The sequence below is a fragment of the Mus pahari genome, chromosome 10 (assembly GCF_900095145.1).
Source record: "Mus pahari chromosome 10, PAHARI_EIJ_v1.1, whole genome shotgun sequence".
Lineage (NCBI taxonomy): Eukaryota > Metazoa > Chordata > Mammalia > Rodentia > Muridae > Mus > Mus pahari.
In genome coordinates, this window is record NC_034599.1 from 99,248,788 (window position 1) to 99,266,144 (window position 17,357).

The 17,357-nt window shown below is 46.5% G+C and overlaps 1 protein-coding gene across 1 annotated transcript in view; it reads right to left on the minus strand.

Annotated features, from left to right (window-relative positions):
* LOC110328273 (collagen alpha-4(VI) chain) overlaps positions 1 to 14,691 on the minus strand; it is a 93,154-nt gene extending 78,463 nt beyond the window's left edge. The window contains exons 1-5 of the mRNA XM_021207713.1: positions 14,616 to 14,691; positions 10,982 to 11,584; positions 7,728 to 8,315; positions 5,657 to 6,265; positions 3,072 to 3,716 (exon numbers count right to left, since the gene is read on the minus strand). Of these exons, the coding sequence (XP_021063372.1) occupies positions 3,072 to 3,716; positions 5,657 to 6,265; positions 7,728 to 8,315; positions 10,982 to 11,584; positions 14,616 to 14,691 (2,521 nt within the window). The remainder of the gene's footprint in view (positions 1 to 3,071; positions 3,717 to 5,656; positions 6,266 to 7,727; positions 8,316 to 10,981; positions 11,585 to 14,615) is intronic.
* Positions 14,692 to 17,357: the final 2,666 nt, after the last annotated feature.

Genomic DNA, 17,357 nt, shown 5'->3' on the forward strand with positions numbered 1-17,357 from the left:
AAAACAAACATACATACATACATATACAAATATATGCATACATAGATAGATACATATATACAACCCTGTCTCAAGAAAACAAACATACATACATATACAAATATATACATAGATAGATAGATACATATATACAACCCTGTCTTAAAAAAACAAACATATATATACCCTAGTTCCCTCACTCTTGAGTAGGACAACTCTTGTGAGTTCCCCATAGCTTCCCTGAGGCTCCAACAGAACTGGGTCTGGATTTTCCTGCAGCCAAACCTTAGGTTACTTCCCATCCCCCACTTGCTCTATTCTCTTATTCTCCCAAATCTCTAATCCCTTCCAGTGTGGGAACCAGGATCCAGGAAGATGTGAGGGAGGCAGAGTCATCAACCCAGGAAACACTCTGGAGACTAGCGTCAGGGTACAGATCTACTGTATTGGACAGCAGCAAGAATTCTACACAGCCTCTGTAACAATGGAGAATCAATACTAGCTCCGGAGTAGCCAACTGTCCCACTGTCACTGTGGGGAGGTGCCAGGCTGCCAGCACCCAGTGGAGATTTCTGTAAAGAAGGGTGAAGCAGCCACCTCCCTGTCCCAGGTCCGTTCTGAGCTTTCGCTAGTTTGCTAGGAGCCTCTATTTCGTGTCCCAAGGTATGCAGCAGACATGGGCACTCCTACTATTAGGGCTGTGTGGAAGCTTTCTGTACCATCCTCCTGGCCCCACCCAGGGACCACAGCACCCACACCCTTGCAGTACCTGCTGAGGTCACCCACACCCATGCAGACAAGTCATGGTCTCCTAATGCTCCTCACCTTAAGCCATCTCTCCAGGCCTCGGGTTAAAACCTTTTGAATGTATTAACTTGATGGATCCCTAGGCTCTAGGGATCCATCAAAAAGCCTAAGAATGTCACCAGAGAGCATCTGCGACCCATGGCAGAGATTCCCCACTTTGCTGTATCCCACCTGCCTAAGGTTTCCATTGTATCTGAAAGGTACTGTGACTTACGTCTTCCTTTATTCGTCAGATTATTACCATGCTGGAACATGGAGTTTGGGGTAGCTTAAATCTGTGCTCCTGTATGCGGTGGTTAGAATAAGACTGGCCCCCATGGGCTCATATGTTTGAATGCTTGGTTGGTGAACTGTTGGAAAGAATTAGAAGGCGTGGTCTTATTGAAGTAGGCACGTTACTGGGGTGAGCTTTAAGGTTCCAAAAGCACACACCAGGCCCAATGAGTCTGTCTGTCTGTCTGTCTGTCTGTCTGTCTGATTGTCTGTCCCTCTCTGTCTCTGTGTCTCTGTCTTATCTTTGTATCTCTGTGTGTGTCTCTGCCTCTGCCTCTGCTTCTCTCTCCTCTCTCTCTCTCTCTCTCTCTCTCTCTCTCTCTCTCTCTCTCTCTCTCTCTCTCTCTCTCTCTCTCTCTCTCTCCCAGTTGCCTGTTGATTGGGATGGAAAAGCTCCCAACTACAGCAACCATACATACCTGTGTGCTACCATGTTCCTCTCCATGATGACCATGGGCTAAGCCTTTGAAACCGTAAGCCAGGCCCTAACCAAATGCTTTTCTTTGTAAGAGTTGCCTTAGTCGTGGTATCTCCTCACAGCAATAGAACAATCACTAAGACACTGTGTCTGTCATTCTTACTCATATTTGGCTCCAGAACAGAATAGCTCACCATTAAAGTGAGAGCTGTGGTTTTGGGTTGGCATGTGGTTTACAGGAAGATGTCTGCCCCTATGGGAAGTGACAGGCGGATGGCTATCTAGAGACGGAGAGAAGGACCACTGTGCAGGAAAGAATGTCTGCATGCAGCTCACACAGCAGCAGACCAACATGATACGCTAGGCTCTTCCTGAGATTCTGAGGAGCCCAGGGCGCTGAAAACTGCCTAGAATCATGCATTCTTATCCATCTTATCAAACTGAGATAGCTCTCGGGAAAAGGAGAGGACATTCGTTAGAGTCAAGCTTCTCCTGAGCACCTGCATGTCTTACACACGCCAAGTGTTTAAAAGGCTCACACACATGTGCATGCATGTGTGTGCATGTATGTGTGTGTGCATGTGTGCCTCTGTGTGTGTGTGTGATATGTACACATTGATCCATAACCGGTAGATCTTCTGGTCATTATGATTATCCAAGAAGAATTCTGGTTAAAAAAAAAAATCTTTGAAGTTGCTATTAATATCTAAGCTTCCTCCAAACTTGGGGTGATTTTCCTGATTCTGGGCACCTTCTCAGTTGCTGCACAGCCTGGGATGGAAGTCAGCTCACACACTCTTCAGTCCATTTGTGAATTAGCTCTTTTTCTCCTCTTCTGCCCGATAGGAGATAAGCAGGGAATGGACCAGGATATGAAAGCCCTCTTTAACAAATTTCTCATTACTAGAACAGAGGGAGGGACTGAAAACACAGGTCAGTGTGGGAAAGATGGAGACGCGTTTGTATAATTCATATTTCTAAACCTAGGGACAAGAAATCAAGAAAATGTAAAAAAAAAATCATTTAGTACTTTTTAAAAATAGAACCTCAGTGATTTTCCCCCCTGAAGATATAATCACAAGCTTGAATTTTAAGTCAATTATCTGCATTTCAGTGATTTGAATTTAAATCTATTCTTCTAAGTTGAGTCTGAGAAATACCAGTAGGGTAGAGAAAAAAGGAGAGAAGCGGACACAAAGACCTTCATAATAGTCAAAGGTATCTACACTTTCCACACTTAAGCCAAGCGTGGTAAGGCAGAGCTCTAGTCCCAGAACTTGAGAGGAAGAGGCAGGAGGACAGGGGTTTTATCGGGTCGTAGTAAATTTGAGGCCAGTCTGTTTTACGAAAGACCCATTCTCAAAAAAGTAACCTACTTACTAGGAACATAACTTTCTCTGTTGTGTTTAGAATCAGGACAAAACTAAGATTTTCAAAGTTGAGGTTTCTTGTTATTTTAATGAGTTGACCCTAATTTTTGTTCATGGTGTGAGAGAGAATGAAGGAGCCGCACACACACACACACACACACACACACACACACACACACAGATGGAGCTGCACACAGCCCCCAGATGCAGACAAGCCCTCCTACCTTCCTGTGTGCTCTGTCGTGTGCTTTCTGGAATATAGCTCATCAGAGGAGGCATTCCGCTCAACATCTCAGGGCAGAGCTTCTTTTTAAGTTTGTTTCCCACAACACTGAGTTGCAGAAAGGACTCTAGGCGGATGGCGTGCTTCCAGGGAGGGTATGTGACAATCTTCTCCAGGTCCTTACTCTCAGAGGCAGGCTGGATGCCCACCGCATAGATGGTGACCCCCGCCCTGCGGAGGTGGGAAGCAGGTGTCGACACATTGTCTAGAGAAGGGCTTTCCATGATGACCACAGCTATCTGCCGTGCACCCCGATGGGGCCGGCTGCCCTTCTCTGGGAGGAAAACTTCTCTCCTCAGGAAATCTAAAGCAGCACCTGCCTTCGCCCCTCCTCTTCTTGCTCGGAAAGTTAACCTGTCCAGATGGCGGGAGACTTGGGCAGCTCTTTGATGCATATCCAGGGAAAACTCCAGCCGTGGCTTCTCATCGTAAAAGACCAAGCCGACTCTTGTGGTATCAGGGTGGATGTTGAGAGAGTGGACAGTGGTCGTCAAGAAACGGACAACTCGCTGGAAATTGGGTTGCCCGGCACTGCTAAAGTCTTCAACAAGGAACACCAGGTCGGCTGGAACGGGAGTTGGACATTCTGAAAACCAAAAGACAGAGAGTTCCAGCCTAAGAATGGAGGAATAAAGAAAATACTCATATATAAAGGTACTGTTATGCTAACTTCTACTTGGGTGCTTTAGAATTTAGAGAAAGTCTTTTTCTTTTTCTTTTTGACATCAAGAGGCTCATGCCAATCCCAAAAGTCTCACCAAAAAAAAAAAGTTATGGACACCACCATAAAACCATCCAAGATCACCTTCCAGTTTGTCTAACAATCTTAGAAGCTCGGGGTATTGGATAGCTTTTTCCTTCATTTTTCTACCTTCAAGAAGACTCTGAGGCAAAATCCTCTCTATGGGTCTGAAACATCCTTTACTTAATCACTCCCCCCCTCCTTTACTTAATCACTTCCCCCCCTTCATGTAATTTCAACAGAGACAAAATGAAATTCTGCAAGTTTTGTGAAAATCTTTCCCCTAATATCGGGCTAACTAGACACGGTGAGGCGTGCCTGTGATCCCAGTCCTTGGAAGGCTGAGGCAGAGAGTAACAAGTTCAAGGCCATCTTGATCTATCTAGTGAGACTATGGAGAGAGGGGGGGGGGAGAGAGAGAGAGAGAGAGAGAGAGAGAGAGAGAGAGAGAGAGAGAGAGAGAGAGAGAAATAAGGGACTGTAGAAACAGCTCAGTGCATAAGAGCACTTTCTGCTCTTACAGAGGACCTAGGCTCAGTCCCAGACATCCACGTGACAGCTCACAGCCACCTATAACTCCAGACCCAGGGATCACCTGATGCTCTCTTCTGGCCTCTGGGGACTCCTTCATGTATGAGGTATACACACACTCACACAAGTACATACACATGTAAATGAAAATAAATAAACAAGGGGGTTGGAGGGATGGCTCATCAGTTGAAAGAACTTGCTACTCTTCCAAAGGAACTAAGTTTGATTCTTAGTACCCACGGGTGGCCCTCAGCCACCTGTAACCGCAGTCCAACTTCCTCTTGTGGCCTCCACCGGCTCCAGGCATACTCATGGTAGACAGACACATATGTGGCAAAATACCCATGCACATAAACTAGAGTGAAAGCTTGATGGTCCGTCTAGAAAAGGGATGTGTTAGCCTGGGCTGTTTTTCGAAAATAGTCACTCCCTGCTCCTCATGTCCATGGAAACAACATACTTTCTTCCTCCACTGGTGCTGACAGTCATATGACTTACTCTCACTAATAGTATGTAGTAGGTTTTGGAGAGATATGAAAAGAGCTTATACAGTTGGATATTGCTCTATGTCTCTGCAACTGCCACAGGGAGAATTGGCTCAGAGTAGTTGAATAACCTCAGAAGCAAAGCCAAACCCAGCTACACCTCAGGCCTGCTACTAAGCCCAGCTAAGGTCAACAGACGGCACCACTGGGCTTTACAGCTAACCCAGCCCTGTGAGGATAAATCATCACTTCCTACCACTGACACAGACGGATTCAGCAGCATATTAGTGGTAACCACGGGTACCTCAAGATGTCTGATTGAGGCATTCCCATGTCTGCTTTCTCTTCCCTATCTACAGGGGAAAGTCGTTCCTACTGAGGGATGCAGAATGCCTCCTCTACCCTGTCTGCTCCTCCTCAACTATTTCCTCCTCCTCCTCCTCCCCCTCTTCCTCCTCCTCCTCTACCTTTAGAAAAATAAAATAAGATAACATGGCCTCAAGGAGCGACGCTGGCATCAAACACAGTATGTAACTAATGAAGCTGGCTTTGAAATTCAGATCCCCCTGCCTCTCTACACCCAGAGTGCTAAGGTTACAAGCATGCCTGGTTGCACCAGTTTATGTGTGGTGCTGGGCGCCAAACCCAAGCCTTCACACAGGATAGACAAGCATTCTATCAACTGAGCTACACCCCCGGCCCCGAGGTTTTCTTCATGCACTGTGACTTCCTGGTAACACACATAGCCAAGGATCAAGGTTTACTTACCTTCTACAGCGTCCCTCGCTACGTCGGTCATGACCCGTGGAGGCTTTGGACTCCCCTGGATGAACATATTCACATCCTGCATTAGCTGCCTGACTCCATCTTCTCCCTGCAGGTCAGACACAAGCACTACAGGCCCTATCCCCTCCAGTTCTGCCCTGTCAAAGTCCTGCAAGCCCACAGACATGATGCCCACGCCTCTCTTCCTCAGGATCTGGGCCACCTCTCCGACCTCGTCCTCAGATTTCCCTGAGGTAATGACTACCGCATACTGAGGGACACCCTGTAAGAGCCGGCTTCCTGCTGCCTCCTGGAAGAAAGTCCAATGAAGAAACCGAAGGCCTTGGCCAGTCTTCCTGGAGCCACCTTGGAGCACCAAGTGCTCATGGATGTGTGTGACCATCTCATTCCCGGTCTTGTGGGTATTGAACAAAAACTCAGTGTGACCTTGATCGCTATACTGAGCCAGCCCAATCCGGTATTTGTCCTGGCCGACCTCCAGGATGCCAATAATTCTAGAGATGAAATTCTGCATCCACTGGAAACTGGCCTGTGATGTCCCCTGGGAGGTGTCAATAAGAAAGACCATGTCCGCGTAGGTCTTGGTAGACTCTAGAGGTAAAGAAAGGAGATGGGAGGAGAAGACAGAGGAAAAGATGAGTCACATTAAGCTCTTGTGAAGAAATGGAGTACAAGAACGGTTTGGTGTGGGCGATGAGAGAGACGGGTGGTGTATTTACACAATAGTGTACACCCAGGACCTGCCCTTTCTCTGCGTAAAACTGTCACAGGAATTCATTCTCTCTCTCTCTCTCTCTCTCTCTCTCTCTCTCTCTCTCTCTCTCTCTCTCTCTCTCTCTCTCTCTCTCTCTCTCTCTCTCTCCCTCCCTCCCTCCCTCCCTCCCTCTTCCTCTACCACTTCTTCCTTTCTTCTCTACCTCTCTCTTCTCTTCCTCTTCCTCTTCCTCCTCCTTTTCTGGCCTGCTTCTTTATTATCTATCTCCTTTTTTTAAATCTTCCTCCAATGGAGAAGGCAAGAAACAAACCCCTACTGTGTGGCTTCTGTGAGCCACAGCTCTTTATACACTTTGTCTCATCTGATCCGTACACATCATTCTTCTACAAGTGTATTGTCTCCCTCATGCAGGTGAAGACAGTGAAGAGAAGCGAAGCCATTCCAATGCTCATATAACTACCAAAATGATCTGCTTTGTGGTGTGGCTCAGGGGAAGGATTCTACTGGATAGAAGAGAGAGAAAATATCTAGAGGCATCTGGATGAATCCAGAGCAGATTGAGAAAGAAGTAGACTGGACATGTCCAGCAGACCTGACATGGCCAGGGCTATGAGAAGCGGAGAGTGGGAGAGAATAAGGGAGATGGTGAGACCGTGGAGCTAGGAGATAGATAGTGAATAGACCAGCCAGAGCACAGAGAAGAACAGCTGATTATAAGAAGGACAAGTAGCTGGGGAATGGAAGCCCATGAGCCAGAGAGAGTATAGGTGGGGGAGGGGTGGGAAGGGCTAGGATGCGTGGACTGTGAAATGTGTAACAGGTGCTTGTGATACGGGGGAAGTCTGGAGGGTAGTATAAGCTTTGATACGCTGATAGGCGCCACAAGTAGCCGGCCATCTGTCCCTTCTGCCAGAGGTAAGGGAGATGACTCATTTTGGCAGATGGGAACCAATTCCTGGAGAATGCTGGCTTTTATCTGACTGCTAGTAATCTGCCTATAGTCCAGGTTGAACTCATTCTGGATATATGGACCGCCTTTTGGAGTTTGGGGAATTAGAGTTTCCTTTGGATCTGACAGTAACTGATAAGTGGCAGATGTAAGATTTTAAAAGTATGACTTCTGTACCCCAGAGCACATGCTGTTTCTTCTAAACAACACAACAGCATGTCTTCTCCCTTCTTTTCTACCTATGAGCTCTCTATTCATCCTTCAAGGCCAGCTCAGACTTCCTCTCCTCTAGGAGACATCCCCAGATGCTCCCGTGATTATAGACCACCCTTCCCCTTCGGAAGCACATTGCTACACTGCAGTTCAGTAGTAGATTGAACAGGGCTTACTTTTCATCTGCCTCTCCACCATGGAACACAGGGCCTGAAGGAGGGTTCCTGAGAGTGCCTGCAAGATGCTGAAGTTTTCTGTGGTGAAGAGAAACTCCCCAAATGGTTCACTGGCTATTTTCTGCAATTCTTGGACATCTTGAATATTGATCCCTACCACAAACACAAAGACCCCGTCTCTTTTCAGCTGGTCAGCCACGTCCTGGACCTCATCACTGGACTCCCCATCTGTCACTAGGACAACTATCTGAGGAACCCCATCCTTGGCACGACTGCCACTCATCTCAGTCAAGGAGTTGGCCCTGATGAACTCCAGGGCGCTTCCAGTATTTGTGCCCCCCCTGCTGTAGGGCAGATTCCGGATCCATTCCAGGACGGCGCTCTTCAGAGAGGACTGCTTCAGCTGAAAGGCTGGGTAGATGTTGTCACTGTACTGGACCAGCCCCACTTGCACCTGATCACTTCTGACATCGAGCCCCGAGACAACAGAGTGAAGGAAATTCTTCACTTTCTGGAAGTTCTGGAGTCCAATGCTAGTTGAACTGTCCACTAAAAACACAATATCAGCCAGGGATGCTTCTGTGCAGGCTGGAAGGAAGGAGGTAAACAGAGCGAGTCTCAGGGGGTTTGTTGTAAATACCTAGAGTCAGTAAAGCACGGTGCTGAACAGAAAGAAGGGAAAGCTGAGGTGTGCTGGTGTGTGTCCCTCCTCTCCCCCACTCATCTTCCAAGGTTTCAAGCCTGCCCGACTACTGCTGCTGCTGCTGCCTCTAGCCTTAAAACCCACTGGACAATCCCCAGACTCGTGTCAAGAAGGTAAACCTTTTGCAATTTTAACAGCATACTGAAAGAGGGCTGGTCTTATCCCCAGTTGAGGTAAGCCATCGGTCTCCCCTCTTGTGACGAAAACCTCAAAGCATGTGTGGGCGCTGAAGGTCAAAGAGCTAGAACAAGTCCCATTCCAGTAGGTCTCACTGCCCGTCTAGCACTTAGCAGCCCAGTGGTCTGTCACTCTTTGAGACTTTTCTTCTCCTGCCTCTGAAATCTTTATACAGTTCCTACCCGCTTATGGGCATTTTAATGATCATCTACTATATCAGACATCTCGACTCTGCTCAGGTCCTGCTGATTCCTTCTGACCATTTCTGAGCATTGCTCTTTGGAGGTCTTCTCAATTTTACAAAAGCCAGATTCTTGCTGGGCCTTGATTCAGGGTCAGGACAACCTTGAGACGTAACATCTGCTCTTCAGTTCCCACAGAACATGTGCTGTTAGGTTCCCACAAAGGGTCAGGACAACACTGGCTTTGTGGAACTTTTGGCAAGGTTCACACAGGCCCTTCCTTTCTTTCCTCTGCATCTCTGTCTGGTATAGCCTTATTGACTGTTCCCTTAGAGGGAAAGCTCATTAAAGTATGTCATTCCAGTTCTTGCCATGGGCTCTGCTTCTGCAAGCAGCAGAAGACCTGCTCTAAACAATGGGTCTAAATGTCCTGGGAAACAACTCTCTAGCTCTACCACACCCTCGTGGTGCCATCAACCTCAACTTCCTTATCTGAGAAATGCAAAAGCAGCAATGCTAACCATTCTGCTTATTTACAAATTGGAGACCACAGACCAGCCTAATGAGAAATGTAAACAAGGCTCCAAGTAGAGCCATGGTTCTCAACCTGGGGGTTCAAAACCCCTCCGGGGGGTTCAAATGACCCTTTCACAGGGGTCTATTAAGACCACCATGAAACATAGGTGTTAATACTATGATTTATAACAGTAGCAAATTACAGTTATGGTGTAGCAATGAAAAGTTTATGGTTGGGAGGTGGGGTTACCACAACATGAGGAAGTGTATTAAGGGGCTGGAGCATTAGGAAGGTTGAGAACCCCTGCTGTAGAGAAGCAAGCTGGTGGTAGTTATGACGACATACGTAAGACATATTTGTAAAGTCAGAAGTGCCACTTTTAAAGTATATGATCTCACACACTGTCAGGTTTCAGCACATCTTCCAGGTCATATGCTCAAGGGAAATATTAAAATAAAGAGATAATGGAGGCCTGTCCTCTTATGGAGTTTGATGGGACCATGTACAGTCATCCCTTTCGCTACTTGAAGTTTTATGCCTTAGAAAATCCTGTGCAGGTGTCCACAAGTCTGAAATGAATTCATTAAGAAAAATTTGAAAAACAAAGTTGTGTCTTTTCCAATAAGGCTGAGTAACCAACTTATGAAGGATTTTCATCAGTTTGGGTCCTATCAAGGGCAGAAGGAAGTCAGAGATGGGCATGTCCTCTCACAGGTGCCAATGGGCAAAACAGTAGGAAGTGCACATGGGTAACCCTGGGTTACGTAGCCCTTGTGCCAAACCTTGTAACTATACAATTGTGTTTAATGCTTCTGACTCTCTGATACAGGTGGTGTCATCCTAGGAAGAAATTTCAGATTCAGAGAGGTTAAATGACTTGTCCAAGATGATACTCGAATTGAAAGACAGGATCTAAGCTGGGGCCTTTTTTCTCTCTAAAATGTGTCCTCTTGTGCCAGGCGTGGTGGTGCAAGCCTTTAATCCCAGCACTTGGGAGGCAGAGGCAGGTGAATTTCTGAGTTCGAGGCCAGCCTGGTCTACAGAGTGAGTTCCAGGACAGCCAGGACTACACAGAGAAACCCTGTCTCGAAAAAACAAAAAAAAAAAAAAAAAAAGTGTCCTCTTAACCTAGAATGCTGACAATGAAGCAAGCAAAGGCCCTGGGGACCTCCTGGTTTACTTACCCCATACCCCTTGGCCAGGCAAGATGGGCAGGGAAACCCATGAATGATAACACCATTCTAGGAACAAATAATCCTGTCTTCAAAACTGGGCTTATGGGCTGGTGAGATGGCTCAGCAGTTAAGAGCACTGACTGCTCTTCCAGAGGTCCTGAGTTCAAATCCCAGCAACCACATGGTGGCTCACAATCACCCATAATGAGATCTGAAGACAGCTACAATGTACTTCCATATAATAAATGAATAAAATCTTTAAAAAAAAAAAAAAAACTGGGCTTACACCCTTTCCGGGTATGGCACCGCCACAGGCCCTCAGGGTGTAAAAGATGTGGTCAGTGTTGGGAAATGAAACAGATATATCTTGTGTCGTGAATCTGTAATCTCTGAGTTAAATACACACACACACACACACACACACGTATAAATGAGTAAAGGGGTGTGAGAAAGACAAAGTTTGGAGTTCTTTGATGTCCAGATGGGAAAGAAGAGGTTACCTGGAGACTCCCGCTCAGTATATTGAGCTGCCTTCGCTAGAGTACTGCAAAGCTCTGGCCGCAGCTTCTGGGCGAGGCCAGGCAAGCCAGAGAAGTTGGGAACAAAAAAGGTGAAGTTATCCTTGGGACTACTCGCAACCTCCCTGAGTTCAGCCTGAGATGCGTCTTTGACCCCAATAGCGTATAACAAGATTCCCGCTCTCCTGAGAGCCTCAGCAGGTTCGCGAATGTGGTCCTCTACTAGACCGCTGCTCACCACCACGGCCACCTGAGGCACCCCTTGGCTTGCCCGGCTCCCAGCTCCTTCCCGGAAGTGATGCTCTAAGATGAACTGCAGAGCCTGGCCCATCCTGTTGCCTCCGGGCTTAAACTGAAGTCCACGGATGTGTTTCAACACATCGCCTTTGCGGTGATAAGCCGAAAGCAGGAACTCAGAAGTAGGTGCATCGCCATACTGGGCCAGACCCACCCGGATGTTCTCTCTGCCAACTTGCAAACTGTTGGCCAGTGTATACATGAAGTTCCGCACACTGTTGGCATACTGGGGGTTGATGCTGTTGTGGACCAGAAACACAATGTCTCCCACAGACGCCTCCCTGCAGACTTCAGAAGAGAGGTACCTTGAGTTAAAAAGTACACGTTAACAACTACCAGCTGAGAGCCAGTTTCATCTAGCGCAGGGTGCCCTCTTCCCCACGGGTGAGCTGGCATGGGTGTGCTGGCGCAGCTGTCTGAAGACAGACACCCAGACACACTACTCTTTCCTTTGCCCCCCATGCTTACTGTCTATCCTTGCTCACCCACCGCCTTCCCCTCCTCTCCTGAGACATGTGACCCTCTAATTGGGTCCCACACCAGGTTCTCCATAACTCCCGCACACTTAATAAGAAAACCCAGCTTTCTGCCAGTAGTGGACGCTGTTAGAAACCACGCAGACCTCTTTTATGTGGAGGTCTGACCCACTGAGAGGGCTTGGCCCACATATCCCTCTAGCTGCCACAGTGGCTACAGTTAACTGCTCACATCTATGTCTGTGATAAGAAGAAAGGAAGAGGGAGAGAGAAGATAGCATTCACAAGGAAAGAGCTCTGCTATTGTTAGCAGCAGCAGCAGCAGCACACTGTATGTGTGTGCCACAGCAGGCATGTGGAGGTCAGAGGACAGCTCCATAGTCACTTCTCTTCTGCCTTCATGTGTGTTCACCAGACTCGCACCGTTGGAGCCATCGTGTTAGCCCAAGGATGGAACTATTGAACAGTCATGGAGACAAATGAAGAAATTAAAACTTTAGAACTGGAAACTATTGTAACCAATACACTAGTGTAGCCACTAGCCACGCGTGATCACTAAGCTCTAGGGACACAGCTAGTGTGATGGAGAAATGAGACTCTGCCTTTCACTGCCTTTTAATACTCAAGAGATCAAATAGTCACACTAGACTATGAATAGACATCTCAAAGAGTCACAGGCAGCTAGTAGCCATAGTGTCTAAGTTAAGACATCTCATTCACCCAGGGGTGTCACCACCCACTGTGGGATGGGCCCACCCACATCCGCCATCAATCAAGAAAATATATCACAAGCTTGCCTACAGGCTGATCTGGTAGCAACATTTCCCAACTGAGATTTCCCTCTTCCAAAATAACTGTAACCTGTGTCAAGTTGACATAAAACTGACCAGCACAGCATCTCACGGGCATTCCTTCAAAGAACTACACAGAGCCCAGCCCTTCCAACATCCAACCCATAAAAGTTAAATTATAAGCCCATACTATAGAAAGCAAAGACCCGAGTCAAGCGGAAACAGAACGGCTGTGGGGAACTTGGTAAAATTCCCTGCATCTCTTCTGGAGTCCTGGGACATACCATGTAAAAGTTTGCCTGACTTTGGCCATAAAGCCAAGTGGAGTCTGACTGTAGAAAGGGCAGGCAGGTAAGACACCTCAGGCCTTCGGAACTGTTGCTCTTGGACTCTTCCACTGGGAAGAGAGGATCCAGCCACAAGTGCCGAAATGTCTCATCGGTTTCTGCCCTTGTGATAGCTAATCTTGGTTGTCAACCTGACTACACCTGGAATCAGCTAAAACCAAGAAGCTGGGCATACCTGTGAGGGATTCTCTTGATTGGCTAATTTGAGGTGGAAAGATCCATCCTAAATCTGGGCCAAACATTCTGGCAGCAGAAGGTGGAAGAAAGAAGTGTTTGCTTTTTTGCCTGCTTGCTCTCACTCTTGCTAGCAAGTTCATCTATCCTACTGCTGAGTCATTTCTCCCTAGCCAGTAACTCTACAGGAACCTCCAGGACTCCAGCACCAGATCAGGTCTGCTGAGACATCCAGTCTCATAGATTAAAAAACCCCGTATTGATAGACTTGCCATCAGGAGACAGCACCGCTAGGCTTCTGGAACCACAGCCTGCAAGCCACTCTCACGTGTCCTATCTTAATAGATACTCATTCATTCTATCCATTTTTGTTTGCTTGCTTTTGTTTTTTTGGTTTTTTTTTTTTAAGAACACTGACTAATACACACCTCGCACAGGAGCAAACATGGCCATGAAGTTCTCCCTGGTCCTGCTATGCTGTGGAAACCACCTCTGACTGGAGCCTAAGCTTTCCCAGCCCAGTACTGGTTCTACCACGAGAGGCCACCTCATTCTGTCTCCCTAGGTCTCTCCAGCTTCAGAAGGTATTTAAAACATGACAAGGATTGCTGTCACAGCTCTGTTCATCAGAAGGGGAGCTAAGGGGGAAAAACGGAGAGGGCCTGGGAGTTTTTCCACCAGATGACAATCTGTACAAGATCATTCGAGTGTTCCAGCCTCAGTGCTGTCTCCGTGGGGCGTCAGACTACTCAGTCAGTGCTCCCTTGACAAGACATTCATCCTGAAAACTCCACCCAGCCTATTAAAATGGCTGCCAAATGGGCTGGGGGGCACGACTCAAGTCAGTAAAGTGTTTGCAACCACAAGATCCTGAGTTCACATGGGGTAGACATGGAGTGTGGCAGTGCACACCTGTAAACCCAGCCCGAGGGAAGCGGCAGAGACCGGTGGGTCCCTGGAGTGCGCTGGTCGACTGGCCTACCCGAAGCAAGCTCTGGCTTCAGTGACCCTGACTCAAAAAATAAGGTGGAAAGTGACTGAAGAAGACACACCTCTAGCGTCTGCACACACATACATGTGCACAAGCACCCCAAAGCACGCAGGAACATGCCTATGTGTACACCGTGTGAACATACCCATATGCACATAAAGACTACCAAAAAAATTACAGAAGCGTCACTAGGGTTGGGTAAAAGTAATCACTCCTGATGACAATCACCTCAGAGCAGCTCTGTCCTGGAGGCAAGCCTGGCAATACATTATGACACATGAGGCTTTCGATACATCTATTTGTCTTACCACTTGGGGCTAAGTATTTTTATATATATATAATCAAGTAACTCCATCCAGACTCCAAGGAAATTCTCCTTCAAGGAGTAGATTCCTTTTTATGACGATGATGCTGCTGCTGCTGCTGATGATGATGATGATGATGATGATGCTCTCATTGTGTTAACTCTTAAGGCTGTCTCACTCCTACCAACTCCCTGGCAAGCAAGCATTTGGGCTTTTAAAAGTTTTCATGTCTTACCAATCTTCTGTGACTTGACGAAGCCCAAACCAGCTACAAGGGAGATGATCAACCAAAATGTCTTCCAAGTTCCCATGATAGATGTGATCCTAGAGAGGAAAGATAAGAAAGAGGCCTTGTAATTTAAAAGTATGTCTTCATCTAAAATGAGTGGATCACATGGTATGCACGTTAGACCTCAGTACTACTGAAAAAAAAATATTTTAGAAGACAGGATCTCATGTAGTTGGGTATGAGCATGTAGCCTGTAACCCCAACTTCACCACAGAGGAGGGGAGGAAGAGAGAGCGACGCTGGAGGCTCGTGACCCAGCCAGTCTAGCCAAAATGGCAAGTGTCAGGTCATTGAGAGACCTTGTCACAAAAAAAAAAAAAAAAAAAAAGTTAAAGGCCAGCAAGAGAGTTCAGTGGGTAAAGCTACTTGTTCCCAAGCCCAACGACCTGAGCTCAATCCTTGAAACCCACATTACAGAGGGAGAAAACCAACACTTGCAAGTTGTCCTCTGCACATGAGTGCATACAACAAACAAACACATATGTACTAAATAAGTAATGTGGAAATATGATTGAGGAAGACACCCTCACATCAACCTCTGTCCTCTATACATGTCTATGTAGGTGTGTACACCCAGTACAACTCACACATACATGTAAAATGATAATGATGATGGTGGCGGTGGTGGTGGTGATGATGATGATGATGATGATGATGGTGATGGTGGTGATGATGATGATGATGATGATGATGATGATGAACCTCACCACATCGCTTCAATTGTGTAAGAAAAATGCCCCCATTAGTCTGATCAGGAAGAATTCTATAAACACTGGAGTGTACACACCTCAGACTTGCTGTTGATAGCTGTGCAGATGTGGTTTGTGGATGGGGGACGTCTATGGGGGGGGGAGCAGAACTCCCACTTCGCACACTGAATTCATTTGGTGGAATATAAACATTTCTGGGTGATTTTACTTGTATTTTTATACAAGAGTTAGATGACCCGATAAACATTTGCAGCATCCAGAATTTGTCTAATATCTTAGAGGACATCTGCCTGGTAAAAATCAGCTTAGCCAGAACATATTTTATATCCCCTGGAAGGAATACAAAATAACCTCTTCCCCTGACCTTGGACCTATGTCCAACAGCATCCATAAAAGTTATCAAGTCTCGAGTCTATTCTTCTTTGACTGTAAGAAGAGTGCAGTGACCACATGGGATGTGAGGCTCCAAGCAGAGGTGACATCTCACCTTTCCACTCTAATCCCATCAATCTCACAACCATAGAACTCTGCTTCCAGAGTTTCAATCACAAATCCACTAAATAGTGCATCTTGGGCAAATTGTATTTTTTCTCTGTGCCTTAGTTTCCCCAATAGCACCTACTCATAGTGTTGTAATCAAGATTGAGTGAGTCCATCCTTATAAACACATTTTATCCATGAAAATGGCAAAGGAAGTTGAGCTGGAATAAGTTTATATATCACCCTCACATTTGTAATAACATGTGACATTTCAATCCTAACACCCAAGAAGCCAGAGAAAGGAGCAGAGATCTAGGCCAGCCTGGGCTAGCAACAAACCCTTGTCTCAAAACAAGGGACTAATTAGCCACCTAGGAGTTGTTAAGTCAGAAAAGTGGTCTTGGTTAAATTCCAGGAGTGAGATTTTGTGGAAGGGAGAAAGGGAGGGTGGGAGGGACAGATGGAGAGAGGAGGGGAAGAAGGAAGGAAAGAAAATAAAAAGCTATACTTCAATATTTTTAATTCTGGAGCTAATAAAGTTATATGTAAAATAAAGCCTTCCAAGAAGGCATCTACTTCATATCCCATTATGTCCCTCTTATTAATAGAAGCATTTTTGGATAATTGTAAATAAAGTCTAATTAGCAAGTCAACATGTATAAACATTTGACAGCTGTGCATATGTGTTGAAAGTCTCATCTATACATTCATGACTTTATTTACATTATATGTACTATTTCAGGAAGCTGTTTAAGTCTGACAGTTTGCATTTAAACAGGCAGTGTCCACCATGGAAGCAGGATCTAAAACCAGTAAAAGAAGTGTGATTGGTTTGGGAAAGCAAAGGCTATTGAGTCTAATAACAACTAAGGTATTGCAGAAGAGAGACCTGCTCTCGAAGCATGTTCAACAGTTGACTCACATGAACCCACTGCACCTCAGGTGACCTGGCCAAGACTGAGTCCCTTGGGAGCTGGAGAGTTGGCTCAGCATCAGAGAGATGGCTGCTCTTTCAGAGGACCCAGCTTCAATCCCAGAATCCACATAGCAGCTCACAGTCATGTGTAACTCCAGTCCCCGGGGATCTGACAGCCTCTTCTGGCCCCCATGGTACCACACATACATAGTGCACAGACATACGTGCAGACAAAGCACCCATGGCACAGAAAACTAAAGTCTGAGTGTGCCACGTGGGCTGATAATGTCCCCCACAAATGCCACAGACTGACAAAACATCATGCATGAGAAACCTCTTTAAGTTGTTGGTCAGGCTATCCAAGTGGTTTCTAAAGCTATCAATATTGTTTATTGCTGTTGCCTGCAGTTGCTCCCCCGAGGTTAAAGGTAGGTCTTATTACTAAAGACACCACACACTCTGAACACAGGACTCAGGAGATTCTAGCTGAATCTGACCTGAAAGCCTGCGGTCCTGCTTCCAGAGCACCAGAAGGTTCTGGCAAGCTGCCAAGGGAGATAAACAAACAATAATAGTCCTGCA